General features: G+C 61.0%; 10 protein-coding genes across 10 annotated transcripts; all 10 read right to left on the bottom strand.

Moving 5' to 3' along the window:
- Positions 1-58: 58 nt before the first annotated feature.
- LSCM1_02013 (uncharacterized protein) lies at positions 59-940 on the bottom strand (the record flags this gene model as incomplete). Its single annotated transcript, XM_067319608.1, has 1 exon — positions 59-940. One exon carries the CDS (start codon positions 938-940, stop codon positions 59-61), a length of 882 nt encoding a protein of 293 aa, XP_067176157.1.
- A 2,039-nt stretch (positions 941-2,979) lies between these two features.
- LSCM1_02012 (uncharacterized protein) lies at positions 2,980-5,037 on the bottom strand (the record flags this gene model as incomplete). The annotated part of the gene is made up of 1 exon (XM_067319607.1): positions 2,980-5,037. The coding sequence occupies one exon, from the start codon at positions 5,035-5,037 to the stop codon at positions 2,980-2,982; it is 2,058 nt and encodes a 685-aa protein (XP_067176156.1).
- A 1,033-nt stretch (positions 5,038-6,070) lies between these two features.
- LSCM1_02011 (uncharacterized protein) lies at positions 6,071-6,295 on the bottom strand (the record flags this gene model as incomplete). Its single annotated transcript, XM_067319606.1, has 1 exon — positions 6,071-6,295. The coding sequence occupies one exon, from the start codon at positions 6,293-6,295 to the stop codon at positions 6,071-6,073; it is 225 nt and encodes a 74-aa protein (XP_067176155.1).
- A 1,680-nt stretch (positions 6,296-7,975) lies between these two features.
- Positions 7,976-9,874, bottom strand: LSCM1_02010 (uncharacterized protein; the record flags this gene model as incomplete). Its single annotated transcript, XM_067319605.1, has 1 exon — positions 7,976-9,874. The coding sequence occupies one exon, from the start codon at positions 9,872-9,874 to the stop codon at positions 7,976-7,978; it is 1,899 nt and encodes a 632-aa protein (XP_067176154.1).
- A 1,038-nt stretch (positions 9,875-10,912) lies between these two features.
- On the bottom strand, positions 10,913-12,628 carry LSCM1_02009 (uncharacterized protein; the record flags this gene model as incomplete). Its single annotated transcript, XM_067319604.1, has 1 exon — positions 10,913-12,628. The coding sequence occupies one exon, from the start codon at positions 12,626-12,628 to the stop codon at positions 10,913-10,915; it is 1,716 nt and encodes a 571-aa protein (XP_067176153.1).
- A 1,649-nt stretch (positions 12,629-14,277) lies between these two features.
- LSCM1_02008 (uncharacterized protein) lies at positions 14,278-15,216 on the bottom strand (the record flags this gene model as incomplete). The annotated part of the gene is made up of 1 exon (XM_067319603.1): positions 14,278-15,216. One exon carries the CDS (start codon positions 15,214-15,216, stop codon positions 14,278-14,280), a length of 939 nt encoding a protein of 312 aa, XP_067176152.1.
- An 872-nt stretch (positions 15,217-16,088) lies between these two features.
- Positions 16,089-17,981, bottom strand: LSCM1_02007 (uncharacterized protein; the record flags this gene model as incomplete). Its single annotated transcript, XM_067319602.1, has 1 exon — positions 16,089-17,981. The coding sequence occupies one exon, from the start codon at positions 17,979-17,981 to the stop codon at positions 16,089-16,091; it is 1,893 nt and encodes a 630-aa protein (XP_067176151.1).
- Positions 17,982-19,421: 1,440 nt separating this feature from the next.
- Positions 19,422-19,712, bottom strand: LSCM1_02006 (uncharacterized protein; the record flags this gene model as incomplete). Its single annotated transcript, XM_067319601.1, has 1 exon — positions 19,422-19,712. The coding sequence occupies one exon, from the start codon at positions 19,710-19,712 to the stop codon at positions 19,422-19,424; it is 291 nt and encodes a 96-aa protein (XP_067176150.1).
- A 737-nt stretch (positions 19,713-20,449) lies between these two features.
- Positions 20,450-22,777, bottom strand: LSCM1_02005 (uncharacterized protein; the record flags this gene model as incomplete). Its single annotated transcript, XM_067319600.1, has 1 exon — positions 20,450-22,777. One exon carries the CDS (start codon positions 22,775-22,777, stop codon positions 20,450-20,452), a length of 2,328 nt encoding a protein of 775 aa, XP_067176149.1.
- A 1,034-nt stretch (positions 22,778-23,811) lies between these two features.
- On the bottom strand, positions 23,812-26,586 carry LSCM1_02004 (uncharacterized protein; the record flags this gene model as incomplete). Its single annotated transcript, XM_067319599.1, has 1 exon — positions 23,812-26,586. One exon carries the CDS (start codon positions 26,584-26,586, stop codon positions 23,812-23,814), a length of 2,775 nt encoding a protein of 924 aa, XP_067176148.1.
- Between the last annotated feature and the right edge of the window lie 1,339 nt (positions 26,587-27,925).

Genomic DNA, 27,925 nt, shown 5'->3' with positions numbered 1-27,925 from the left:
CGGCTGTCATGATGGCCCTTTCATCGCCGCCTCTCCTCTTCTCCCGCCGCCACTCCTCTTACATCAAGTCGCTACGGAAGGGAAACTCGCGAGTGTTTTCGTAAGTGCTGCATAGGTGCGGCCGGGGGCCTTTTTCTTTCAGCAGGTCGACGATCAGTTGCATTTTCCGAAGCTGCTCTTCGCTGGCCAAGTCCACCACCTTAGCCGGCAGCCTGCCTGCAGGGTCCATGTCCAACGACATGGTCAACGTCATCGAGCCATCGGGCTCCTCCTGCCCCAGCATCATGTAGTAGTGCACGTGGCCGAGCTCAACACCCTTTTTCAGCTCCACTTCCTCTCCAGTGTAATCGATGCCGCATTGGGCGAACGCCATGAGGTTGTCCGTGCGCTCCGAGTCGGCCAGCTGTCCGCTGAACGCGGTAGGACGAATCCCCAGCTTCTGCTGCTGCGCCGGCGTGAGAAGAGCGCCGAGAGTGACGTACATGACCATCTGCCGCGGCGCCACGAGCGGCACTGGTGCGCGGTATTTCGAGCACTGCACCACGACATTGCCGGCAATAAATTTCTCCACGCGGTTTTGCTGCAGCAGCATATCATACTTGTACACGTAGCTGGTGTTCGGGTCGTCTTCGAGGTGCTTGTCGTCCACGATGATGGCCTCGAGAGAGCCACTGTTGCAGTGCGGTACATTGACGGTGAATCGCATCGCCTGCTTGTTGCTGTTTTCACTTGGCTTCGTCTCCCATAGTATGTTGTACTTGGAGTCGCGCTTGCGCACATTCCAGCCATCAGAGTAGGTAAACTTCACGCAGGAGGTGACAATGCGGTTGAAATCACCCTCGCCAATGCCCAAGCCCCTCATCTCGCTCCTGTCCGCGTCAGTAAGCTTCTCAAGCGGCTTCATGGCCGCTGGAGGCTCACGGCTGGGGCCCTTATCCATGGAGCGTATTCCCTCGTTGAAGGACAGCAAAGGTGCCCGCTCGCTTCGATAAGAGCAAAGAAGGTGAGTCGCGATACAAAGTAAACGCGCAGCTGCATAAGACAAAGATAAGTAGCGAGAGGGGTAAAGAGAGAGAGAGTGTATACGCCGAAGTCGATACGTTCGGGAAAGGGAGATGGCCGCTGCTGCGCTGGATTGCCCTCGCGCTCTCTCCTCCACCCTTTCCTCCTCACCTCCCACCGGGCTCAGCACGGCGAAGAAACACGGCAAGGGTACGACTACTAGAGCGACAAAAAAAAAACAGCAGAGAGCCTCTCTCAGGCGGTGGCGATGGTGTGTGGCCCCCTTCGTGAAAGGGGCAATGCGCCATCGCTAATTTCGCCTTCAGCTTTGGGGCGACTGCGCCGCACAACTCAGCGAAAGCCGACACACAGCCGGTGGGGGAAGCCATGTCGCTCTCATCAGGGCAGCTGCACCGAGCACTCGCGTCCCATGTGGAGTCCCACACACACACACAAACACTTTTCCCCAACAACGCTTTTGTGTTCCTTTTTTGGCAGAATAGTTAACGTCTATCGAGACGCACAGCAGAGATGTCGCAGGCGACACGGTACCACAGAAAATCGTCAGCGTTACGCAACCCTCACTCTGCTGTCCCACACGCGTGCCGTGGATATGCCCCTACTCAGAGAGAGCAGCAGCAGCACATCGAGCCCTGTCATCACCAATTCTATCACCGTCAGCCCTCACCGTGCTGCGCCAGTGCGTGAGAGAGGGAGAGAGAAGGCGGGAAGAGAGCGGCGAGGAGAGGTCGAAAAAGGCTGACAAAGAGGGAGAGAGAGGGGGGGCACGGAGACCGGTAGCGACTCACCAACATTCGCCTCCATCCGGCCCAGCCGCTGGCGCTGTGCGGCCACGCAGCCAGTACACGAGGCCACGCACGCAGGAACAGAGAACGGCCTACGCAAGGGCGCGCATGCGTACGCGCCATGTGTTGGCGCACTCGCAAGACACGGCCACCGGTCAGAACGCGCGGCATCGGGCCATAGGGCCGCTGAGCCCACCCTCAACGGCAACAGAAACCAAAAAGTAACGCCCACGGGAAGTGCGTGGCGGTCGCCTCCGCTCAGCTCAAAGGGCGAAGCCCCCGCTGCCCCACCGACTCCGCCGGCGGAAAAGCGCCCATACGCACACAGCAGCCGCAGGCAGGCAGAGAAGCGCTCTCCGCACGGACCAGCGCACTCACTCGTGGGTCGAGGAAGGAGAGAGGAGCGTGAGGAGGAGCCGGCGCGCCGCGGCGGCTGACCGTCAGCGCCCACTGGTCAAGGCGTGCCTTCCAGATTGTATAGGTTGCAAGGAGTTATGTGAGGTTCAGGCAGCCGTCCGTGGAGAGGGTAGGCCGCCTGCCTAGATGAGGTGTCAGTTTCACTAGCGAGATCATGCGGGTATGGCTGCACCTGTCGGATCACGAGCAGTGGTTGGCGCAACAGCTCGTCACTTCTCACACGCTGCATGTGAAAAGGTGGGCAGCGCTTAATGGGCTTAGGGGGTGATGATGGGGACGGGAAAGGCAGACGAGAACAGAGGCGGCAAAAACGCGTGAGACCGCTCTCAGCTCGAGCGGCGAAAGAGCACGCAGAAGAGCTGTCCCTTCGTCGTGGAGGCGGCACAGTGGCTCGTAGGGAGCCCAGCAGTAGAGGTGAAAGAAGTTCTGCCTCTTCTATGCATCTGTGTGTGTGTGTTGCGCGAAATGCTCCGAGACATGGAGGAGATGCGGCAATAGGCTCCCACCGCGATGCCACCACTGCTGCGTTATACCACCACAACGGCAATGACGACCGCGGCAATATCAGTCAAGTGCGGTGCCTCAGTGTGTGGCATCCGCCTTCTTTTGTTGTTGCCTCCTCCCTTTCCTCTTGTGTGCCTCTCTCTCCCTCTTACAGAAACATACACACACAGAGAGAGAGGCGCCGCGCATACTGTGAGCTGGCGAGCGTACGCAGCACTTGCTGCCGCCCTCCTTGTCCTCGTCTTTCTCGTTAGAGCGCCTCACCCACGCCACTTAGCCAACGCTCCGCGTTGACGTCCAACTCTGCATGCCGCTTCTCCACGTGAAACTCAATACCGAGGGAGTCGCAGAACTGATGCATGCGGCGAGTCGCGCTACGTGCCATTAGAGTGACTGAGACGCCGGGGCGACCAAAGCGACCGACGCGCCCACACCAGTGCGCGTACTCAAGGGCAGTAATCGGCTGTGCGAGGAGGATGACGTGGGTGAGGTGCGGCAGATCAAGTCCGCGGACGTTGCTACAGCTGCATGTGATGAAGCATCGCCGCGGCGGCGGTAGAGACGACGGCGAGCGTGTCAGAGAGTCGGACGCACATACAGCCAGCGATGTCTTTCGCGACGTTGCAGCCACCGTCTGCCGCTGCGTCCGTGCGGCATGCGCGGGTGCGGTTTCATTCACCTCACGTTCGAGTCTCCGAAAGAGGGAAGCAGACCCCGACACAGGGAACCGACAGCCCACATCACCGCCCAAGCGCTCAGCTTTCCGCACCGTGCGCTGGATGAACTTGAGCGTCTCGGTTCGGCGGCGCAGCTGCTGCTGTACTTTCAACGTGTAATCCAACCGCTCCACGAGGTAGTCGGCGCACCGTCCGTCATCTTGGGAGCCGAGCATCTGGAGCGCATCCGCTTGGCTGGGGAGGAGGGTATCGTTAATAAAGTCGTCCACCTTGACTGAGTCTGGCAGAATAAGTAGGATGTAGTCCTGATGCTCCGCAACAGCAGTTTTGGCCGTCCTCTGCAACGAGTCATCACCCGCTGCCTCGCTCTCACTGGAACGCAGCGGGTGCAGGCTGGGGCACGTCGCGGCGAGTACTTTTGCGAGACACTGTCGCTGCTCTTGTCGGGTGTCAGCTGTGTAGAAAAGATGCCGAATGCCAAGCGGCACGGCAGCGCGAGAGACCGTATCCGAGACGGCGCCCAGCTGTGTTGCCGACTTCCTCGCATCCTCAAACACACGTGCCGTGCGGTCCGCCAAGAGATTCTTCTTCATGTAGCGTCGAATGTGATTCACCGTCGAGCCGGCAAGCGTGGCACTCGTCAGGACCACCTGCACGGGGGCCTGGTACTTCGTGTGGCGGAACAGCTCTTTGAGCAGCAAATTTCCCGCGGCGTTTGGCTGCGTCGACGGCATTACCTCGTCGACCTCATCCACCACGATGAGGTCGACGGTGGAGAGGACGGGTGTGAGAGAGAAGGAGTAGCCGTTCCTATTTTTCCGCTGCTCCCGCTTCTGAATCGCAGAGCGGCGCCGCTTGTAGAAGCGCCAAAGCACGTCCGGCGTCGTCACGAGAATGTACGGTCGATTGTCGATGGTGCCCACGATCTTTGTTGGTCTCGCCTCATCCCGCACGAGCTCCTTTGTTAGCCGGCGGTACACGTGCTCCTCGGTGAGGTTACTCGTCGCGGCAAAGACCAGGCGATCGTCATTCGGGTACCACCACATCTCCTGCAGCCACCTTTCCACCTGCCAGCACAAATAGTCGTTGCTGACAAGGATGACAGTGGAGAGGAGCTTCATGGGTCCATCACGCATGAGTCGCGCAACGACGCCAAGACACAGCGCAAACGTCTTGCCTGTGCCAGTGGGGGCACACACGGCGACATCTTGCGTGGCGTACATGTGCTGCAAGATGCGCGCCTGCGCGACGGTGAGGCCCTGAAAGTGTGTGGAGGAAGACGACGAAGGGGTCGCGGTGACCGCCGTGGCGGAAAGGCTGCGGTTGTTGTCGAGGAAGTGGTGCTCCAAGTAGCGCACAAGCTGCGCAGGGAGTCCCATGCGCTCAGGAGCGACGATGGCCACCGGCCTCTGTGTCGTATCCTCCAACTTGTACGTGGAGGCGGCCGTGTCATCTAGCAGCACATCGCTGAGACGCGCCACATCGCGCAGCGGGGCTGGCCGCTTTGCAGTGAAGAGCATAGGGCGGCTATCCGCCGTGCGGAGGTCGGTGAACTCCTCCGGTACGTTCCGAAAGCGCAGGGGCAGCCGCTTCTCTGGACGCCACCGCAGCATGGGGTACTTGCGCAGCATGGTGAGCAGCCCTGTCCATGAGGCTACCTTCTCGGGGCTCTTCCCCCTTTTGTATGCATCCGAATGGAGCGGCGCGCTGTCTCTGCCTCTCCGAAGCGTTGTGTTTTCCTCTTGTGAGAGGATAAGGGGGCTGGGCCGGGCTGGATACCGTTTGCGGAGAGATGGCAGGCACCCAAGACGCTCACGCACTGGGCCGAGAATGAGAGACAGAGACGGTAGAAAGAGAAGAGGCACTGATGGTGCGCATGCGCCTGCATATAGAGAGAGAGGCAGAGATATATCAGCCTGACAGCACAGGAAGTCAGCCATCCGAGTGCTTCTGTCTAAGCTTGATGCTTCATCGAACGGGAACGAGCCAGTGGCAGATAGAGAGAGATGGGCTCACTGGTTAGCTGGTGCCTCACTGCGGGGGGGGGGGGGAGAGGGGGGAGGTATTTCATGTGCATGTGTGTATGTGTGTGTGTATGCAGCAAAGAGAGAAGCATCGTGAGGACCTCATAGAGGGCAACAGCCGCAGCACTCGTATCACCCGCAGCCTCGTGCATCCCTCTCCCTCCTCCTCAGACTTGGCCCTTCCACCGAGCGTGCTACGATCGCTTAAGCGCATCACGCGAAACGACTACAGCCGCTCACGAAGAAGAGAAAAAAAAAGCTGCAGCAGCACGTCCGGAAGTTGAGCATGGCATTGGTGTGGCAGAATCGTCACTCAAACGCTATCTCGTGCCTCATAAAGGGCGAATGGGCCTCTGCTTCTGCCTCTCGTCGCTGCATTTTTTTTTCACCCCTCCCTCCTCCTTACTTAACGTGGGTAATGGTTTTCGAGGAGTATCCTATCTCTACGAATACTATCACGGCGCCGCGCCCCCAGCAATCGGCTCGGCGAGTCCGTAGCAAGCAAGTCCGACGCATGGTTGCTCGCCAACAGGCGGGGACGGCGTGCAGGAGGCGCAGCAGCCTCATAGCGCCTACTGTGTGCTCGGCACCTCTCCGTCCCCGACCCGTCTGTCTATCACGTGCCAAACGCCTCCACGATCTACTCCTCATCCTCCGCGTTGGTCTCAGGCGTCTCGGCAGGGACGGACTCCGGGGCGGCCACATCCTCGCCAGCGTCCTCCACTGCCTCATCCGAGTCCTCGGGGGGCGCGTTGACGGGCATGTCACTGCCCGGCTGCCACTGTGGGCAGCGGTACCGCATCACCTCCAGCGTGGAGCAGCCGTGATACACGGCACCAGAGCAAGTGATGTTGAGCGCGGACATCGGTTGCCAAAAGGATGCAGACCGCGTAGATGCACTAAAAAGCCAGGACAGTAATGAAATTCAGCTGAGAGTGAACGACGTAATGACGTCTGCAAGTTACACGCGGCCAAGCCTTCGCCAGCTTGTTCGAGGCAGTGTATGACAGCGGCGATGCCGAAAGAGGATTATCGAGTGAGGAGGCAGGCAGCTGTCATTCGCCAGGGAGGATAGCAGCGATCAGAAGATCGAAAGGGAGGAAAGGGTAAGCGGACAGCGCGCCAACTCGGATAGATGAGCGGTCAATCACATCCACTCTGGTGGGAGGCATAGAAGCCGCCAAAAGTGCATATACGCTCCTCCTTTTACGTGTCCAGCTAGTTTTTTTTTACTCCTTCGGCCAGCGGCACGCCTCTCACGTCGCGCTGTCGCCGACGCGCACTCTCGGTCAACATCAGGGATGCGTGATCACAGAGGACGACCAAGTCGCACCCGTACAGCCCACCCTTCAACGCTTTTTTTGCAATAAGGCAATCACCTGCCAACAGAGCTGTTTCGCGTAGGGAGAGGCGCCAGTATTTTTCTCCGAGGACGGCCGCCATGCAAATATATGCATATATAACTCCGTTTCCTGTCCAACGTGCCCATCCTCTGCCACATGATGTATGCGCGCGACCCCACTCTGTCCCCTTGACCACCATCGCCACCAAGGCCTGCCACAGGCCCCATCACGCAGCGCAACGTGGCGGTAGTAGACGCGCGCTACAGCCATGCGCCGACGTGCCTGTGTGAGCTCTTGGGCCCTGCACACATACACACACACACGCGGCTCGCTGTCCGACTCACAGCCGCTCTCCCCACGCCGGTCGCCACCGCACGGGCCGGCTGAGATGCGCACGAGATACCCCGACACTTCGGCTGCCGTAAGGGTGATGCACGCGTGCTCACTGCCGCGGGCCGCTCCCACGCAACGCCATACAGGACCCGCCCGCCGACCTGAGCAGCGATGAGCCGCTCTCAGCGCCCCCCCCGCACGTCGTGGGTGGTGTCAGGCCCTGTCGCCGCCGGGGGTGGTTTTGGCGTGAGCGGCAATAGGGGGTGGGGTGGGGCTGCGTGGCTGTCCCACGAACAGGGCCGGAGCCGGCGGGCGCCGGGGATGCGGCGCACGGAGGTGTGCTTTTACGCCGCCGCTGTTGAGAGAGTGTCAGAGTGAGCGATGCGAGTGAAACATGAAAGGGGAGCAGCAGCAGTCTTCTCTCTGCGCGCATGCGCTGCCACGGGCTCTTCTGCTGTTTTCAAGAGAGCCAGTATAGACAACGACAAAGAAAAGGCCATCGCTGTGGCAACGTCACACAGAGCTGCACAAGAGCACTTCATACATGATAAGCGGAGTGAGTTAACGGGCAACCGCAGTGATACTGCTCGTACGGCGGGGCGGGTGCCCACCAAGGCTACAGAAAGTAGCGTCCGGGACACTGACAAGCATACAACACGGAGTATAGAAGAGCCGAGGACAGAGGAAGAGCGGCGGTGTGCCACAACGCTGTGCTCGCGCTCCGTCTCTCCTCTCGCGTGAAATGCAGCAGCGAACGGATTTGGCGCGCTGAAGCAGCCAGCGCAGACACGCTCCCTTCAGGTATGGTCGCAACTGGGCGCGTGCTGTTTGAGAGAAAGGGTGTGTGCGCGTGTGCTATTGCGTTCCTCTTACTGATAGAGGTAGTCGAAGTACTGCCATGGAATCAGTGGGGCCTGCGCGAACACCTCAGCGGCGGAGGTGTAAAAATCAAAACTCTCAGCCGTGGCGCCTTGAGCCTCAGCCACGACGCCGGCACCGAGGTACGCCTCCGGCAGCGCCGCGTCCGCCTGCATGGCATTCATAAAATGCCCCCCAGCCTCCTGTAGCCTATTGTGGCGCGTGTCCGACGGTAAGTCCAGCTGCGAGGCCTCGAGGAGGCGCACCACTCCAAGCAGCTCGTGTCCCTCCCCGTGATTCGGCGACGCCTCCACTGCCGCCAACAGTGTCGATGCAACGTCATCAAAAACCTTTGACGGCAGCAAGCGCTGCGTCTCGGAGTCAGGGAAGAGCCCAGCTGTGCCGCGCGAGCTATCGGTAACGCCCGAGGTGAGTGGCAGGCCGGCGGCCATGCGCGGTGGACTTACATACGAGGTCGCATCAAAGTCCAGGGTGCCTATGAGATTCAAACGACGCACCATTGAGACAGGTAAGGCACCGTTGCGGTGAGCCTGCTGCGCTGCGATGTCCTCCATGAGGCGAGCCAGCATCAGACGCGCTCGGCTGCACTGGAGGTCGGCAAAAGAGTGCCGATACAGCATCTTGCACTGCGTCACAACGCTCACGCCCGCCTCTATGGCGACTTCCGCCACTGTCGTACATCCGAGTCGCGTGGCGACGTGACTCAGCAGCGCCCAGTGCCCCACAACGCGTCGCTTCAGCTCGCCGGAAGAGTGTTTCGGGCCCCCCTCCACCTCCTCGTCAGGTGCGCAGTGTAGGCATAGCCCTTTCAGTGACTTCTTTTTGAGACCGGACACTACTGCGCTGGCCGCCTCGTCGCCCAGCTTTTCGATGCGTGCCATGGCAACCGCCAGCTCTTCTGCCGCCGCATCCTTGCCGTGGCCATCAGCGAGCTCGGGTGCCCAGCGCTTTCTCTGCACCGCCGCGAGGACCACAACCCCGACGACATCGTCCGGATACACATTGAGCAAGTGGATGAGAGCATTCATGGCGTTATCGTAGTCTCCCTCTGCGGCGTGCAAGAGGGCGAGAAGCAGCAGCCCCATATAGCTCCTCGAGTTGTGCTGAAGCACCGCCGTTAGCTGCTTTCGCGCACTGTCGGCGGCGCCAACGCCGACCAGCATCCACGTCATTCGCAGCAAGTAGCCAACCTCATCCTCGGGAAGCGTCTCACACGACAGCAGATCCTCGCTTGCTGCGGCAATAATGGTCAAAACGGTCTGAAAGGCTGCCTCACGACTGCTGATGTCACGGCTAGTCTTGCCCCACCGCATGCATGCCATTGCGAGGGTGCAGGCGGTCATCGGGCACCGGTACGCCTCGACGGCGGCGCGAGCCAAGCGAACGGCTGACCATGCCGCGGGAAGCCAGTGCGCCTCTACCGCGGCAACTGCAGCAGCCGTCAGCAAGTACGCGGCCTGCAGACGCTCAATCGATGGGGGGTCCTCATTGGCAGCCAAGGCAGCGCCGTCGCCAGCGTCGCATCCCTCCTCCTCCCCATCGTTTTTGGCGTCGTCGCCCTCCTTGGGGCTGAACATACCACTTTCGGCCTCTGCCGTCGCCGCCTTGGATTTAGCGTCAGCACGGCTCTTGGCGTCTGCCTCTAATAGCATCGCTGCTGCCTCCTCACACACCATCAGCACGCGCTCCTCCACCTCATCGTTGCCGCCGCCCGCGGTGAGAAGGTGCGAGGCAAGTTGTAGCCACTCGAGTGCACTTGTCGGTGTCCATGATGCAAGTGCATTCGATGAGGAGTGCTTACCCTTTGTGGGCATTGAAAGGTGCGGTGCACGCAGCGGATCCAAGAAGGACCGCTTCGCATGCAGTTTCGGTGGCCTCTCCGCCGACATGTTGCATCATAAAGGACGACTGCGTTGTATGCAGGTGGCGGGGAGCGTGGAGAGGCAAGTGGAGGCCACCCCCCTCGCGAGCGATCTATTGCGCTGCGTTTGTGCGTGTGAGCGCGTCCACGGATGCCCGCCTGTGTGAGAAAACCCCACCCCCTTTCCCTACTCGGTGACGCCGCTGCTTCGAATGCCGAGGCTGAAAGGTATCCCCTTAATACGCACGGAAAGGGTCATCGGGCCCGACAAGAAAACGATCAGACGCGTTGGGATCGCGAATGCCGGCGAGCGCAGAGGCCACGTCGCCGGGGAGGTGGTGGTGGAGGTGGTGGGGAGAGGAGAGGGTGAAAGGACGCATGTGAGTCAGCAGGCAAGGGGGTCGTCGTGGAGGAGGAAGATATCGTGGTGAGAGGAAGGCGTGGAAAGAAAGGGGGTGCGAGCGCAGGCAGTGGGAAGCACACGGCACTACGTGAGGCTACTCCGCACCCATTGCAGCCTTTCGCTCAAGACGCAAGCGCAGGGCTCCTCGTCGGTGACTTCCTCATCTGTGAACAGCCTGAGGAGGCGCGCACAGAAAAAGAGAGAGGGAGCGAGACTATGGGGATAGGCAAAGACTGGCGTTCGGGGCGTGCCCCGCCGACATTCTCCGTCGTTGTCTGCCCCTCACTGAGTACCCCGACAGCCATCGACAACAGCAGCCGAGCAGCAGGGCAGGACCGCTAGTCTGGCATCACCCGCTCGGTCTCTGCCATCTAGACCTCCCCGGCCTCCCCCCTTCCTCTCCACCACCGCCCCCGACAACGTGAAGAGAGGATAGTTGATGTGTATGCGACGCAGTCTGTTCGTCGCCTTCATAGTGGGGGGGTCATTTATCAACGGCGTGCGGTGGGGTCACTCCCTGGCTAGATGCGGCACACTCCCTGTTGTGCAGCTGCAGCAGTCAGTGTGCAAGGTTATCCCACGCTAAACGGGTGCACGCGCGCGCCCTATCCATCCCACACGCCTCTCTTCAAATCACAGACGGACTGGGCTGCCCTCCATTTCTTAGACCCAGACCCGCTCGTTAAGGGTAACGTCGTGCGGCACCTGATCTGGGATCGACGGGATGCGCACCTCCCGGCCATCCTCGATCGACACCACTTCCAGGCGCTCGTTCACGACGCCACTGGTGATGCAAAAGCCGCGGTAGGGAGTATTCTGCACCGACCGAGAGAGGGTCAGAGCCTCCTCGACGGATGCCATGCGCGCCAGCACACAGCCGGTAAAAGCGCCAGATAAGTCGTCCACGGAGAGCCGCAGCTCCGTCACGGTGCCGTATTGCTGCAGTAGCACTTTTATCTGGTCCTCCGTCGTCCAATACGGGAAGCCGTCGAGCACCACATCTGGAACGAAGCCCGCCAAATCGCTCCCCGCGCTGTCGCTCTCGCTCGTGGAGGAGGACGAGTCAGAGCTGCTGCTGCTGCTACTGCTGCTGACGCTCCGGCCAGCATCCAGCTCAGCAGCTTTCCCTACTGAGGACGATGTGGAAGATGCGACAGAGCCGCCGGGCGCGTCATCAGCGGTGATGCCGAGGACAGAGCGGTGCTTCATCCTCCGCCTCTGCTGACGCTGCCGCGCCCGCGCACGCTTCCTTCGCTTCTCGGCTGCTACGGCCTCTTTCGCAGGCCCTTCGGCAGCGGATACCTTTGCACTTGCGATGGCGCGAGGGTCCGCACGAAGCCTCCAAACAAACGCGTGCTGTCGCATCCATTCATTCACGTCTGCCAAGCAATGCGTGTTGCTGCCGCCACCCGCCGAGGCGTCGTGGAGAGCAATGCAAAAAAGTTCCTTGCAGTAGGCATGGTGTATCGCGTTCTGCGCGTTCTGATAAGAATCGACGGTGATGATAAAGTCCTGCACGTAGAGCGTGTCGCCAGCCTCGACAGAGGGAAAGAGGTGCAGCAGCGCCGCCGTCACGGTCTCACCGAGGTACTGCACGTATTGTTGCAGCGGCATCCGCAACAGGGGTGCCACATCCACCTGACCATATCGGCCAAAGTACGGATTCAGCGACTCCTCATTCAGTTGACTTGGGTGCACCATGCGCACGTAGAGGTGCGCAGTTTCGCCAACGTTCGGAGCCGCGCGGTTCACACTCATCGCGGCCGAGGCTGGTCGGAGGAAAAAGAGCGCCCTCGACATCAGCTCCTGCACAGCACTTGCGGTGACGTCGGTCAGCGGCTTTGCGGGCTTGTTGGCTGGGGAAGAGCTGCCAGACGCTCTATTGGATCGAGCATCCTCCCCCTCCTGCGACGTCGGTGGTAGCCTTGCCGTTGCGACCGTGTCGATGCCCGCGACCGCGCGCTGCGTGGTCAAAGTTGGGGTAGCTTCGAGGCTTACCGAGGGGGTGACGACAGCCCCCTGCTTTGGCGTGCACAGCTCCAGCTTGCGCACTGGAGGGGCGCCAATGAGGCGAGACGTACAGCTCTCTCGGTCGGTGTGGTACTCCGGAAAGGCCAGGAAGGAAAGGACAAGACGCATGCTGTCGACCTGGTAGCGGCGCGCAACACGAACCTCCCCCCCGGTGCCAGCCCTGGCGTTGAAGCAGCGGTTGAGTGATAGCAACACAACGCGCCCCAGTTTCCGCACCTCCGGGTCCAGCGATGCGTAAAAGAGCGAGTGGCACATCACTTGGAACGTGAAGACATCGTAAAGCTGCGGCAGCATGTGAAGCTGGCGCGCCAGCTGATAGTTCGCCAAATCAAGCGCCGCCAAGTCCATCGTTGCTGGCCGGCCGATGCTCCTCCGCTGGTGCGCCTGAGCCCTTCCCTTCCGTTCAACGGATCGACGGCGCGCTTTTACAGACGCACAACTTCTTCACAGGGGCACCCACAGAAGCACAAGTCCTCACCGTGCTGCGCCAGTGCGTGAGAGAGGGAGAGAGAAGGCGGGAAGAGAGCGGCGAGGAGAGGTCGAAAAAGGCTGACAAAGAGGGAGAGAGAGGGGGGGCACGGAGACCGGTAGCGACTCACCAACATTCGCCTCCATCCGGCCCAGCCGCTGGCGCTGTGCGGCCACGCAGCCAGTACACGAGGCCACGCACGCAGGAACAGAGAACGGCCTACGCAAGGGCGCGCATGCGTACGCGCCATGTGTTGGCGCACTCGCAAGACACGGCCACCGGTCAGAACGCGCGGCATCGGGCCATAGGGCCGCTGAGCCCACCCTCAACGGCAACAGAAACCAAAAAGTAACGCCCACGGGAAGTGCGTGGCGGTCGCCTCCGCTCAGCTCAAAGGGCGAAGCCCCCGCTGCCCCACCGACTCCGCCGGCGGAAAAGCGCCCATACGCACACAGCAGCCGCAGGCAGGCAGAGAAGCGCTCTCCGCACGGACCAGCGCACTCACTCGTGGGTCGAGGAAGGAGAGAGGAGCGTGAGGAGGAGCCGGCGCGCCGCGGCGGCTGACCGTCAGCGCCCACTGGTCAAGGCGTGCCTTCCAGATTGTATAGGTTGCAAAAGCGTCGTGGTGCAACGCGGCGACGGCATGAAGAACTCCAGCAGATGCGCATGCGACTCCGCTGCATCATGTAAATTTCTGTGTGTCTGTACGTGTTTACCGCAAATGAGTACGCCCCAGTTCGATACGTGAAGGTCCAAGACGAGGCACATGGAGATGTGAGTGAGGAAAGGTTCGGAAGCGGCTCCATCGCGGAAGGGGAGAGGGGAGCGAAAGCGAGTCGGGGGCGGAGGCAGAAAGTAAGGTCACATACAGCGGAACGGCTTGTAAGCCCGTGCATCGGAAGAGGGGGTGGCCGATCTGTGCGGTACGAACGCCGGAGTCCGCCGCGGGCAATGAGACCGAGTGCAGGAGCTTCGGTGTAGAAAGTGAGGGGGGAACGCGTCAGCACGAATGCATAGGAATCGATGGCGGCAGCACAAGCCATCATGGTGCTCAGGCCTGTTCCGTACTTGGCCTCCCCTCCACCATCCACTCCCCCCCGCCTCCTGCTTCCTCCTCCTTCCCCTCTGCATAGCACGAGAGAGGCCTTGCCCAGACTCTGCACGGTACCTCTCTCTCTGTATGTCTGTGTGTATGCAGAGACGCGGGGAAGGTGGGCGATGTTGGACTGTCGTTGTGGGCGCTCATCTGCACCCTCTTTAGCTTTGGCATATTCTTAGTGTTCCGTTGAAGCCACCAGCAACAGTTACTGGACTTCCAGGGAGGCGCGCGCACCTGAGGAGGATTGGCGACGACAAGGGATAAGAACGGCGAAGACGGAGACGCATCCGGCACAGACAGTAATGCCTTCTTCGTGCGCGCGTGCCTGCGCTCGAGTGGGGCGCCTCACCTCGGCAACATGAATCAACATGCCCGGACACGCTCAGAGGAGGGCCAAAAAGTACCCGTCATCCCTGCGCCTCAGCGGTATTACCCGTAGACAGCCTTTCGCACTGCCCCAGAGGCCGATGTCCACTGCTGAGCGACGGCTGTCAGCACCTGCCCCATTAGTGGGCAACGGCCGGTGTGGTACATGCTAACAAGCCTCCCAGTCTCGCTCACCGCCACTGTGATTAGGCCATCTGCAACATGTTCCTCGATGGCCGTGGTGTCTGCCACAAGCTGCACTTCAGCTCCCGCCAAGAATCCAAAGGTGCACGCCACCGGCATGCATGAGAGACTCACTTGGCGCCCCTCGACGACGTCTCCATTAGGCAGTCGCGTGCGCGGCAGGTGCAGCCGGTGGAGTGCGGCGAGGGTTGCATGAAGGGTGCTAGCGCGCAGCCCACCATCAAAGCTCAAGAGAAGGACGTTCACGCTCAGCACCCAGCACGCTTCACCCTCATAGATGCTCAGCTGGCGCAAATCGAAGCAGCCGTCCAGCACAGAGCCGATGTAGCCCTCCAGCTGCCGCAGCGGCAGATCGATGCTGCCGCTGGTAATCATGTACTGAAATGAGCGGGGGTTGGCACTTGCTCCGCCGCAGCTCAAATGCTCGACAAATGGTGCCTCAACGTGCACAGTAAGTCGGCCAGCAGCCGGCTGATCAGGGCGAGGGGGGCCCAGTAGCCCGTGTACGGTGCACTGAATGCATGTCCCGTATGCGTCCGTGTACATGACGGCAGCAAGGTTCCTGCCATCGAACCCGGTGCTGGTGCCCGCCATCATGCCTTGTAAAGAGCTCTGCGGGATGCCGTTCGCCCCGCAAGCCATGGTAGTGCCACTGAAGCGCTCCTCGCGGACAATAGTCGGCAGGCGGCAGGCGTCCAAAGCGCGCTTATCGATCCGTTCGCCCCTTGCGAGCAGGCGGGACGTGTGCGTGCTGTAGGCCCTCAGCTCAACCGAGCCGGTGTTGGGTGCCAGAGACATCCTGCTGCACCGCTGGAAAGCAACCTTAGACACCCACACACGCGCGCACACAGGCAGCAGCTCAGGAAGTGAAATGAACGGTGTGCGACTCACCGTGTGGGAGGGACAAGAGGGGACTAGAGAGGTTGGACAGAGAAAAAAGCAGGGCGGACTTCATAGAGAGCCGAGAGGCCACGGGTGGCCAGGTCAGCGGTATGTGTGAGCGCCAGTGCAGATGAATCGCACTCTGCTAGCAGCGCCCCGCACACTCAAAGTGCTGCGAGCAACGCGAGAAGAAAACATAGGAGACAAGCGCGCCGCTCTGCTTGCCAAGGTGGACGCCGCCTCCTCTGCGTGTGGGTCTGCCCGCGAGCACGCAGCCCCCTTCACTGCTGCGGACCGAAGTGCTGCAGCGCGACAATATAAGCGAGCGGAAGAGGGGTTGACACACTGGCAGTGTGTCCACTTCGACGTGTTTCTTTCTCCCTGTCGTTCAACTCCTCACTTGCACACGCGCATGCGCACGCACAGGCGCAGCCGGGTCCCGCGTAGGAGCGGCCAACAACAGCAAAGGGGTGTGTGCACAGCACACAAGAAAGAGAGGTACAAATACGAGTCAGACGCACGGCGTAATCGCCACTGCACAAGCACCGGCACACCGAGAAGGCACATGTGCATGTGTGTGTGGGGGGGGAGGCAGGCCAACACCAGCACGCACAACGTGCGCTTCTACAGCATAGCGGGTTGCGAAAAAAAAATGCGCAGAGGAAACAGAAAAAGGCACGGGTAAAGGTGCAAGCAGACACATCACACACACATACACAAAGACACACCTAAGCATACTTCTCTCTACCTCCCCCACAAGGCAGGTCTCTCTTTTTTTAGTGCAGAGATTACAGCTTGTACCCGCAATCGCTGCAAAACCTCTGTCCCGACGAAGAGACTTTCCTGCCGCAGCCCCCGCAAAATGTTTTCCTCCCTGTAGCACCCACATCAACGGCAGGCGCTGCGGGTGTCACCTTCGCGCGCCTTGTCGTCACCGCGTTGGTGCTTAGCGGCACTGGCAGCGTTTCGCTCTTCTGCATCCCCAGTGGCTTGCTCCGAGCGGTACAGCAATTTTCATGCTTCTGTACTCGCTCCGGCAAAAACGTTCGGGCACAGTGCTTGCATGCCACAAGCTTCGCCTCTTCCGACTGCCTCTGCAGCTTCACCTTCGACGGCACGTTCTTGAAGTGCGAAACATTGTTCAGCTGAATTTTCCGCGCATTGTCGCGCCCCTTTTCAGCACCGTCGTCCGCAGCGACTCGCGCGGCCGCGCTGTACGTAGCGGTGGAGGTGTACTGGAGCTCCGTCACCAGCAAGTCCTCGCACGGATTCTTCTCCATCATCCCAGCCGTGTTGGCGGTGCTTGGGGCTCTGGGCGCCTGGGTCCCGCGTGGTCGGCTGCCAGCGGCGTGATCACGCAACGTGCTCATCGAGACGGGCGTGTAGCTGATGCCATTGCTGTTCTCGCCTTCCCCTAGCTCCTCTGTGCAGAAGGGGGGAGTGGATAACGGCGGCATCACACCCAGCTCCCTCGAAGCCGTCCACTTCAGCGCTGAAGAGAGGAGCGCCTCTGGATCCGCACCCATCACTGCGACAGAGGAAAGGCGCCGCTCGGTGTCGACACCGGAGGGGCGCAGAACTGTGGCTTCCACGTCCACGTCTAGCTCCACCTCAATTACATCCCCGTCCTGTGCTTTGGCAGCTGCGGTGGCACCGTCCGGCGCGTGAGCGTCGGGAAGAAGAGCGCCCGGCTGGCCAAAGGCGCCGCCTGGACTCCGCGAAGGCGACGTGTCGGTGGGCAGCACACTGCCTTTCGAGTCCACCACCTCCAGGAAGGTGTGATGCGGCACGGCGCTGTTCGTCGGTCTCCGAGACGGCGCTGCGCGAGGAGGTACGCCACCAGCGCCCGCGTTCGCCGGCACCGTGTACACGCCCGCTGTGCGTATCGGTCGGTTCGCCACCGAGGCGGGGGCGGCGCTTGCAGTCACCCTCGACAGCGTGGCCGCTAGAGAGGTTGGGGGGGAGGAAGCTGCTCGGATCGGCCTTGCTGTTTTGCCAGGCCTACAGCTCCTCAGGTGCACCTGCAGACGATCTGGCAGAAACGTGCGGCCACAGTTGGGGCAAGGTGAGAGAGTCACGTCCTTGAACGCATTCATCTGGAGTTCATTGTAGAAGTCCACCTCCCTCAACGAAGTCTGCCTACCCAAGCCGCCGTCGCTCTTACGACCGGCGCTGGGGTAGCGGCCAGTTGCGGCGAGCCCAACAGGCGTTTTTGCGCTCGCCATGCGCGCCTGCATCAATCTCTCGTGATCCGTGGGGCTGATCGGCTTTGGGCCGCGGGAAGCGGGGTCTCCACGCTCCCACATGATCAGTCGCTTCAGGTAGCACTGCGGCCGATGAATGTCGATGCTGGCGGTGCCAAACTGCCGCCCGCACAGGTAACAGATAATGAAGTTCGGCAGCTGACCAGATCTTCGGCGTTGCCTATTCGCCTTCGCCGCTCCACCTGCCGCAGAGGTAGGCGTTGCCCCTCGGAGTCGGCGGTACCTGCGCTCATTATCCAGCAGCTCCTGCAGCCCACGCGTTACAATCAGGCTGCCGCCCTTCTCCTTGCCACTACCCAGGTTTGACCGATACGTGGTGGAGCGTAGTGTGGCGCTTAGTGAGCCACTCCTGCGCGGTGTGGCAGCAATGTTGCTGCTGAGCCCGCCAGGCGCTGTGAGCCGCCGCGTCGTGCTCATCGCAAGTGTGCGCAATGGTCGATTGTTGTCCCTTCCCCTGTTCTTTCCTGTTGGTTAGACAAGGGGGTGAGAAACCAGAGGAGCTGCAGTCCACCACCACCACTCCGCGCCACTACCCGGATGGATCGCCTCTGCTCCTGTCTCAGAGGGCAAGTGCGGGGGGGGGGGAGAGTGTAGCTCCGGTGCAGCAATGCTTCTGTGTGAAGACGAGAAAAAAAACCTTTCCTCTGCGTCTGTCAGGCGTACCTCTGCGTGTTTCGCCTATACTTGAGACCAGCGTTGGACACGCAGTAACCCGTGCGATCAGTAGCAGGAGTGCAGTGTATTTTCTTGATTCGTAGAAGGTGGTGAGTTCACTCCACGATAAGGAGTCCCGACCCAGGCACACACACAAACAAAATAGTACACAAGTTTGGTAGCGAAGCGAACGTTGCTTCGGTGAGGTTTGGATGATGTGCTAAACGCAAAAGCAGGGCGGAACGGGCAGAGAACAGATTTAATGCCGGACGTGCATATTCGCCCGCTGCAGTGGGCGCGATCAGTAAAGCCTCGAGGAAGGGGAGAGGAGAAGTTCCCTGCGTGCGCGTGTAAGTCTGGGTTAGTGTACATGTGTGTGTGTGTGTGTAAGAGGCGCAAAGGGCTGCGGCGCCGAGTTGCAGCACTCGCCCACTATAGGTGACGCTCTTGGGGGCATACACGTAAGATGTTCGTGTGTGCCCCTCTCGTGCACCCCCCCCGTTTAGTCCGTCCCTCTTCGTTACTTTTCTTTTCCATCGTTGCAGTTGCGGATCGGCGCCACAGCACACATGCAGAAGCGCAGTCGCCAACGCGCGCATAGGCAGTCGCGTGCGGAGCAAAACGCAATAATAAATATTTATATATAAATATATTTAGAGAGAGATCAAACAGTGGCGAGACAACGGCAACCACGCTCGTTGCGTCGCGGACACGTTCACATGCAAATAAGCACCGGCGCAACTGCCTGTGAGCTCCAAAAGGCACCCGCGTGCACCCTACGAGTGCACGAAGGATTCATGGCAAAGGGCGGCGAGTGTGCATCGAGTCTGCGCACAGCCGCCCGCACTAACTGAGGGGGGTGGGGGGAGGGGTAGAGAAGAGGATTGTAAGTATGTCGTTTGCGATGGCGCTCTCCTCCGCTGTCGCTGAGAACGGGGCACTCACCGACGAGGTCGCTGCCCCTCAGGGGCTCCTTGCGCCTTTTAGGCCCCCCATCAGCGGCTCGAGGGAACGCGGCAAGGGGAGAGGGGAAGCGAGCACACCGCCGGCTGCCTCGCAGTGGTTAAGCAGTCGTGTCGGCGTGCCTGCGAGCACGTGCATCGCACTAGGGGTGCTGTGAAATATCTAACATAGATAAAGGCTGTATATATATATGTCCGGGCCGTCTTGACATCTTTGCTCGGCAAGCGCTGCTTTTGGCGCTTACTTCTTCTTCTTCTGGAGGTGTTTTGGCACGTAAGAAGCGGCACCGCCCATGTGAATTGTCTCCATCTCCGCCTCCTCGAACACGTGCGGGCGGAGGTGCGCCGGGAGCTCGTCAAAGGACTCGAAAATGGTTCGCACAGCTGCGCCCTCTGCCGGCGGTTTGGTGGTGGATGCGCCTACACCTGCGGCGCTTGCCTTGAGAATCCCAGAGCTCCTGCAGCTCTTGGCAAGAGCGTATGTGAACCGAATCGACGGCGTGTGAAGGAAGCGATGAGACGGACGAAACATTTCTGTTGTCGTGATGATGTGCGTCTCCCTCAGCGACGTCACCCAGAACTGTGAGGAGAACAGATGTTTGGGGGTCTGCCGTGGAGCACAACGATAGAGAATAAATCGCGTATGGGCGCTACTACAAATAGGGAACTGCTGCTGGAGAGACCCGCGCAAGCGCACAGCATGGCAAGTTCGCACGTTCGATACGAGGATGCGTGATGGGGGTAGAAGGGGTGAGTTGCTTGCAGAGGGAGAGAGAAAGAGAAACAAGGCTCCAGGCGATTCGCCGCACAGCCGTCCTACCTCAGCGCGCATCAGCAAGGGCTGAAAGGGAGGGCTGGTGCCGGAGATGCAACATTCGCGGTGGCCGAAGGAGGCATACTCGTCTTCGCAGGGTGCTCTATGCTCGTGAGAGGTGCAACTCCGTTTTTTTTCTTCGTCGACGTCAGACGGGGAGGAGGATGGAGTTCGCGGGCCATCAGGCTGAGAAGGAAGCCGTTCATGCAGTCGTCGCCTTCTTTGCCAGCGCGTTGCCGCTCCCCCTTCGTCCTCCCGGCGCAGCTGTGAACACGACAGGTGCAGATGCCTTCCTACAGAACAGCGAAGACAGAATGGTACCATGAGGGCGTCGTCAGCGGCACTCAACCACGAGGCATCGCTGCGACTACTCTTCGCTGGTGGCGTTCCTGTTTCGTTGAAAGAAGGAAAGGGAGCAGCAAAGCAGCGCGGTGCAGGCTCCTCCGACTGTTCCCTCACATGTGCAGGTCCACACATGCGTAGGCCACAAACGACGAGGCGAGCGGGTCGACATCGACGACGCCAGTATCGACAGAGACCGATGGGCCGACGAGCTTCGCGTGGTGAAGTGTCGCGGCAACCTGCGCGCCCAGTGAGGAGGTTTTCATCGTAGACGTGCAGCCATAGAAGCACAAGCGCACAGGCCGTGCTCCAGCTGTGCGCAGCACTTCCTTCACGAACGCCGTCGTCTCAGCTACAGCAGCTTCATCGCCCTCGCGCACGGAGACGAGCACACGACGAAACGTAAATGTTGATGCTAATGGTACCGGTGGCAACATCTCAGCAGAAGAGGAGAGATGGACTATTTTCGCCGACTTTTCCCTGAGAACTAGTGCGCGCTCCGCCTCCCTCGCGAGGGCCACGACTGCGGCGTCCAGAATCGTTTGCCCAGCCGCCGCGCCGACATCCGCCTCCACGGATGCAAGCGCGTGCTCCGAAACGCGAGGGACGTGCACCTCAACCCTCCCTTGGTGAAGCGGCGCACCGCTCTCGGTCGCTGTAGATGTTGTCCCAGTAGGCAAGGTTGAGTCTCCGAGGGCAAGGCTGAGTAGCACGGAGCAGCAGGCGTCGAGCGCACCGGGGTGACGCCAGAACGTCGGAACCCAAGGGAAGCGCTGAGCGCAGGAGCCGGAGAACGATCGCGCGGCAGCAGGCGCTGTGGTGTGCGCGTTCTCCGGCACCCGAGATGCCATTGTATGATGGGCAGTGCTGTGCCTTGGCTGAGTTCGGCGGCGGCGCGCCTCGCTAAGCCACTTTGGAGAGACAGCCCACAAAGCTGCATGATAAGGAGTCACGGGCACCGACAGCTCTCTGCTCAGTAGATGGCACCAGCACCGCACCGTCTGCGCAGCTTGCCCACGCTGCAGCTCGTGCGCTTCCGTCTTCTTGAAAGAGTCGCTCCCTTTTCGCCAAGCCTCAGAGTGCGCGTACGCCAGGGAAGCAGTGCGACTGAGAGTTGGGTAGAGCCGATGCAGAGCCGCCTCTCCGGCGCTTGCTCTCTGTGACTCACTAAGTGCGCTCTGCACCCAAACCAGCACCTCGATCTCATGAATCAGCGGCGCCGCCGTGGTGACCACCTCGACTAGTTGCTGCTCCTCTGTGGAGAGGAGATCGGCGGGGTGGGACGGGCTGCACAAAGGACTCTGCATGTCGAGCACGTCCGTGTTGCGCTCTACCACGAGAGTCACCTGCAATGTCATAGTCATTACTGCGCTCCGCGACCACATGGCCGGCTGGGAGATCAAGACACCGAGAAGACGCTCTTGGGTGGAGGTTGGAAGCCGCGCGGCCCAACGCCGGAGCGCCGGGACAAGTCGCTTCTGCTCTAGCGACTCCAGCAAACACTCCTGCTCCCAGTTGGGGACTGCCGGAGGAAGCCCTCTGGCGCCGCCTGAGGCGGCAGCAGATGACGCTGACTCCCCGTAACGCACTTCAGCGGCGACCAAAGGAGGGTGCGACACACCCTCGCGCTCGACGCACACCACCGCCGTAGCAGAAGCAGTTGTGCCACAGACGCACCCTGCAGGGTCTCCCGGACGGCCATGTGACGATGCCGGCGAGTCAGTCCGCTCGCGTGGCACGAAGAAGAGCTGCAGGCCCAAGAGCCGGTTCAGTGTCACTTGTACCGTAAAAGGCTCCAGAAAGGAGCAGCAGCGCATCGCGTCGTCATGGGTGAGGGCTTGGCTTGCAGTACCGTCCGCTGTCGCGGAGGATGCCCACCAGTTACTCACGGCATTCTGGAGAGACGCGCGCCAGGAGGCGTGCTTTGCTGTGGTGCTCTCACCCCCGCTTCCCCCCGCCATCCACGGGCATCGCTGGCATGCACTCGCTGCGGCCAGCCCGCAGGGCAGCGCTCTCAGCCCCGTGTCTGCCGCATACCGTGGAACCCGCTTGCCGCTCCTCATCAGCAGCGTGTACTCGGTAGAAGCCGGAAGCTGCCTGAACCGGTGAATCCACTCGACGACAGACGCGCGCGTCCGCAGCACTGTGCCCGGCAGGATTCCGGGAAGGACCACACGGCAACGCAGGCTTGCGGGCGCAGATGAGGAGGGTTTCTGCTTGCGACGCCCCACCAGGAGGCATGCGCATCCGAGCGGCTCCATCTTCTCCGCAATCACATAGGCGCTCTGCTTCCGGGGTGTGGACGCCGTCTGTGATGGTGCTGCCACATCGTCATCTACAATAAAAGATGCTGCCCTCCTGCGGTGCGGCGTGGAGCAGTCGTGCAAGGCGGCGTGCGCGCCTTTACGCAGGAGCATACGCTTTACCCACTCCGTTTTCATGCGCGTCGTCCCGCTGATTACGAAGGGCGCGAGTAGCTTTGATGTGTCACTGACACAAAACCTCGCCCGTAGAAACAGCGTTGGCAGGGCTGCAAAGAGCACACAACGACAACGGCAGAGGAGGTGGAAACGTGTGCGTCAGTCGGAGTGTGTGTATGTGTGTGGGGGGAGATCTTTCTGGGAATGACGCCAACAGCATCAGCATCGCGCCTTGGCTGCATATCATCCGCAAGAAAGCAGAGCGAGAAAACGGAGATGAGAAGCAGAGAGACATGATGGGCGTCATTCGTGTGAGCAGCAACATCACTCGAGGCGGTCCCGCTAAGTCCGCAGCACCTCAGCTGTCGCCCCCGGTGGAGCTTTACGTCTGTGGCGAGAGTGATGCGTCACTCACGAGGAAACGCTCTCCACTGTCGCCGCCATCGACCCCACCCGATAGAGCGGCTGCGCCACGGTGACGATGCACGCCGTGGGTACTAGCGCAGCGCCTCCTCTGTGCAGCCCTACGCTCAACTATGTACTGCCCCCCTCCCCCTGCATGCGTGTGGGGATGGGACGAGGCTCCCCTTCCTGCGCATTGGTATCACCTCATGTGTGTGCATCGTTCGATATGATACGTACATAATGTCCATGTACGCCTTTATACGCCCGTCAGAGTCTCTCTCTTTCTGCTCGTCGGTGCAGAGTGGGGGGGCGCCTCGGCCCATGCACGCCCCTCATCCCTCTCATGGTGTATGGTAGGGCAGGCCGTCGACCTAGCGTGGCCGTTACGACACATCTAAACGCGTGCAGGTGTCCTGAGAAGCGCCAACGCGCCGGCATCCCGCATGGCTGTCTATGAATGGAAACAACGAAAAATGGAGAAGGGACAACGCAAACGTCACCACAATTCTGCGCACGAGATGCAACACGTATGCATGCGTGAGCCCCCCACACACACACACATACACACACATCAAGCGGGCGATACTCCACATCGAGGGGAGGGGAGGAAGGGCAAGGGCAGAGGAAGGATAGGGAGGTCCTCGCTGCGCCTAGTCACTATCAGAAGACTCAAAGCTGTCATCGCTGTACGCAGAGGTGTCCTGCTTGACCCCTGCACCCGGCTTCGGCACCGGCACGGGGAGCGACGAGATGGACTGACGAGAGGATCCCTTAGCCACGGTGCTGCCAGGCGGAGACTTGTTGCTGCTGCTTGTACTGCTTGTGCTGCTGCTTGTACTGCTGCTGCTGTCGCTGGCTTCATGCTTCGGGGCCTTCAAGGGATCGCTGGCAGGGCTGTTTGCAGCCGCGATGGGCTGCGCTTCCGTAGGCTTCGAGTCCTCTTCGCCGGCCGCCTTCGGCGGCACACCATTGTCCTCGCTACCGCTTGCGCCCGCTATTCCAGCACCGACCACGTCTGCCACGGCATCTGCTGAAGCGACTGGTGAGGAGGCGAGGATGCGCTTGATGGTGGCACCGTCGAGTCCAGCCTCCTTCAGCGACTTCAAAATACTCTTCTCCGCCTCCACGCGTGCTTTCGATTGCTCATTCAGGTGCAGCGGCTCTGCAAAGACCGGAGGCATCTCGGCCACCTTCTGTTTCATCTCCGCCAGCCGCTTCATGGCCGCCTCTTCGTTCTCCCGCATCGCAGCACGCAGTGCCCGCACTTTCTCTCGAATTGCCCGCTCGTGCTCGGCGCGTTGGTCGATCAGGTACGCAGACAACCGCTTCCGCACCTCGCGCTGTCGCTGTGCCACTGCCTTCCAGTACTCTGCATCGCCTTCCACCGTAGAACTGCGCTCCTCTGACTGTTGGACATAGTGCGAGTAGATCGCCTGCGTCCGCAGAGCGTGAGCCCGGGTACCGCGAGGAGCGCCGCTGCGCGACGAAGGAAGCTCCGCCGCGGCCGTCGCTGGCATCGGCGGCGTGCCTGTCTCCTTCTGTCTCTTGCTGCGAGGAAGCGAGCGATGGCGGCGCGGCGGCCCGAGCGCAGAGGCGCTGCGCGCTGCCCGACGCCCCACAATTTTGGTGTCCCGAGCGCTAGCTGTCAACGCAAACGGTTCCGGCACCGTCGTCTGGTACTGCCGCTTCTTCTCCGCAAGTGCCAGCTTATCCTGCGCCCAGAGTGCTTCGAAATTTGGCACACCTGGCTGCACATTCGGCTTGAATGTCAGATGCGGATTGTAACGGCGCAACGTTGCCTCCCTACCTCGCTGCGCGCTCTCCCTCGCTGCCTTCAACCTCGCCGCGGCGCCTACGGTGCCTGCGGAGACAGATGCAGCGACAGGGGCGGTCGTTACGGGCAACGGCACGGCGGCAGCTGGCGGTGGCACAGCGCTGCTAGTCATAAGAGGGGGAGGGGGTGCCGCAAGAGGCCCAGCGGGCGCAAGCGGCAGGGGAAGCGGCGCCGAAGCACCTGAAGGCGTCTCCACAACGGCAACCGAAGAAGGTGGCACCGACGGTGGCGCCGCCGTTTCGGCGCAGGCGGGAAGCTGAGGTGTTGGAGCAGGAGGAGCTGAAAAATGTCCCGCTCTGAGCGCTGGGGAAGCACCGCCAGCCGCGAGTGGCGGCGCAACGGTGGATGGCAACGGCGCAGCTGCCGGTGCTCCTGCTTCCGCGACTGGAAGTGGATGTGGCTTCAAGGGCAGTACGGCCTGGCCGACCCCGTACAAGGGTGATGCTGCTCCAGCATTTCCGCTGCTCGCAGCGGCCAGTAAAGCATTTATGTCCATCCCAGCCAGCCTGTCCGTGGTGTAGCAGCGAGCTGGGGAAGGGCTCGTCAGCAGCGGCATTGCTTTGCGCACTTCCGCATCCACCTCGGACCTGCGAAGGCTTGCGAGGAACTTGATTCGCTGGCGCCGCAGCCGCTCGTGATCGCTTATAGCCGGCCACAGTCGCATGAACACCTCAATGGGTGCGTCATGTAGAGGTGCACCGGCATCCTTGCGCCGGTCTGCGGTGCAGTCTACACTTTGGGCACGTCGCCGCAGCTCGTTGCGTGCGACAGGCTTCCCATCGGGCCCATAAATGACACCCATCAGCTCCTCCCGCGTGCTGCGCAGCCCTTGTGCGGATAGTCGAACGAAGGCAGCATCTTCCTTGGCAATGCGAGCCCGCTCGCGCGACATCATCTCGATCGCAGCTTTGCGCTGGCACCACTCCTCGACCATCAGCTCATACTTGTTCATGAAGGTAGATGGTGGCACAGGTGTCGCCTTGTAAGGTCGTTGATGGTATTCCGTCGCAGGCGCGTCTCGCGCTCGCTGGTCCGCCTCTGCGCGCTGCTCTCGGATGCGCGGCGGCTTAACCAGCTCACGGGACTCGAACGTAAACGGCTTTACATGTCGTATCGATTTCTCGCGACGCTCCTTGTAGCCCTGGTAGTCGCCCACGGCGCTGAAGTACTCATTCATGGCCTTCCGCGCATACGCCTCGTACTTGCGCTTGAGGGACTCGAGCTCGCCTAGGCGCTCCTGACAGGTCTTCTTCACGTGCGCAGCCCCTTCAGTGGTTGCCGGCGGTGGTGGGGTGCTCCTTCCCAAGTCTGCCTCATTTTGGCGCTCGGGTGACTCTCGTGTGTGGCCATCTACGTTGTGAGCTGTGGAGGCGGCAGCCCCTGCCACAGCGGTGGTGGCACTGCTCGCCTCGTGTGAGCTGAGCTCACGCACGCAGCGGCGCGATTCCGCATGCATTTCAGTTGCGGCCGTCGCGCTGCAAGCGACACGCGTTCCTAGAGGCACACCGAGCACGGTGTGCCCCAGCTGCTTCTCAAGCCGCTCCTGCTCCTCCCGCAGCTCAGCTAGCTGAGCCGCGAGCAGCTCTTCCATGACTATCTCCGAAAAACGCGGAAGCTGGTGCCACGACTACCCCGCTCTCTCTCTGGACGGTGCTTTGGTGGCACACACAGTTTCCGTCAAGCACCGCCTTTCGGCCCAGGAATCAGTGAGCTGAAAGTGCTAGCCACCGCAGCGACGGCGGTCGTTGAATCTTGTATTGTGTACGTTGGTGCCGATCTATGCGCCAGGTGCTCCGCAGCAAGGGTCTAAAATGGTGACAAGAGCTGAGGAAAGCGGCACGGCGGGGCGGGGGAGAAGTGAGTCTCTACGGTGAAGCGTCTACCCCACCGAGTCGATAAATCAGCGAAAGGTGTCCTGAGGACGACGACGATCACCGTCTCCCTGTCTCGTGCTGATGGGCTGTCCACGCGGAAGATGAGCTATGCGTTCAGGCCGCCCATTCAACGACTCGCTCACTCTGAAAGCGGGTGTGTCGCCGTGAGCCAGCAGTCACACTGTGCATGCAAGCACCACAAGAAAATAAAAAGACGTTGGAGCCAAAGAGAAGAACACATGAGCGCACAGCAGCGGGGCTCGGGTGCAGAGTCGCGCTTGCTCCACGAGGGTGAGTGAATAGAGAACGCCGAAAGACATGGTAAGGTGGGGAGGGAGGCAGGGGCGAGCCGATTCCCTCGTGACGCCCGTGCACAGTTGCCCATCCACCCGCAGCTCTCAGTCCTTTGCGAACGGCACAGACGCTCATTCGACCGTTATTGGCTATGGAAGAAGCCCCAGAGACCACACTTCCCCTTTCATGTTTCACTCGCATCACTCACTCTGACACTCTCTCAACAGCGGCGGCGTAAAAGCACACCTCCGTGCGCCGCATCCCCGGCGCCCGCCGGCTCCGGCCCTGTTCGTGGGGCAGCCACGCAGCCCCACCCCACCCCCTATTGCCGCTCACGCCAAAACCACCCCCGGCGGCGACAGGGCCTGACACCACCCACGACGTGCGGGGGGGGGCGCTGAGAGCGGCTCATCGCTGCTCAGGTCGGCGGGCGGGTCCTGTATGGCGTTGCGTGGGAGCGGCCCGCGGCAGTGAGCACGCGTGCATCACCCTTACGGCAGCCGAAGTGTCGGGGTATCTCGTGCGCATCTCAGCCGGCCCGTGCGGTGGCGACCGGCGTGGGGAGAGCGGCTGTGAGTCGGACAGCGAGCCGCGTGTGTGTGTGTATGTGTGCAGGGCCCAAGAGCTCACACAGGCACGTCGGCGCATGGCTGTAGCGCGCGTCTACTACCGCCACGTTGCGCTGCGTGATGGGGCCTGTGGCAGGCCTTGGTGGCGATGGTGGTCAAGGGGACAGAGTGGGGTCGCGCGCATACATCATGT

Source organism: Leishmania martiniquensis, chromosome 32, assembly GCF_017916325.1.
Source record: "Leishmania martiniquensis isolate LSCM1 chromosome 32, whole genome shotgun sequence".
Classification (NCBI taxonomy): Eukaryota; Euglenozoa; class Kinetoplastea; order Trypanosomatida; family Trypanosomatidae; genus Leishmania; species Leishmania martiniquensis.
The sequence above is the reverse complement of the archived record's forward strand: the minus strand, read 5'-3'. Positions and strand labels throughout refer to the sequence as shown.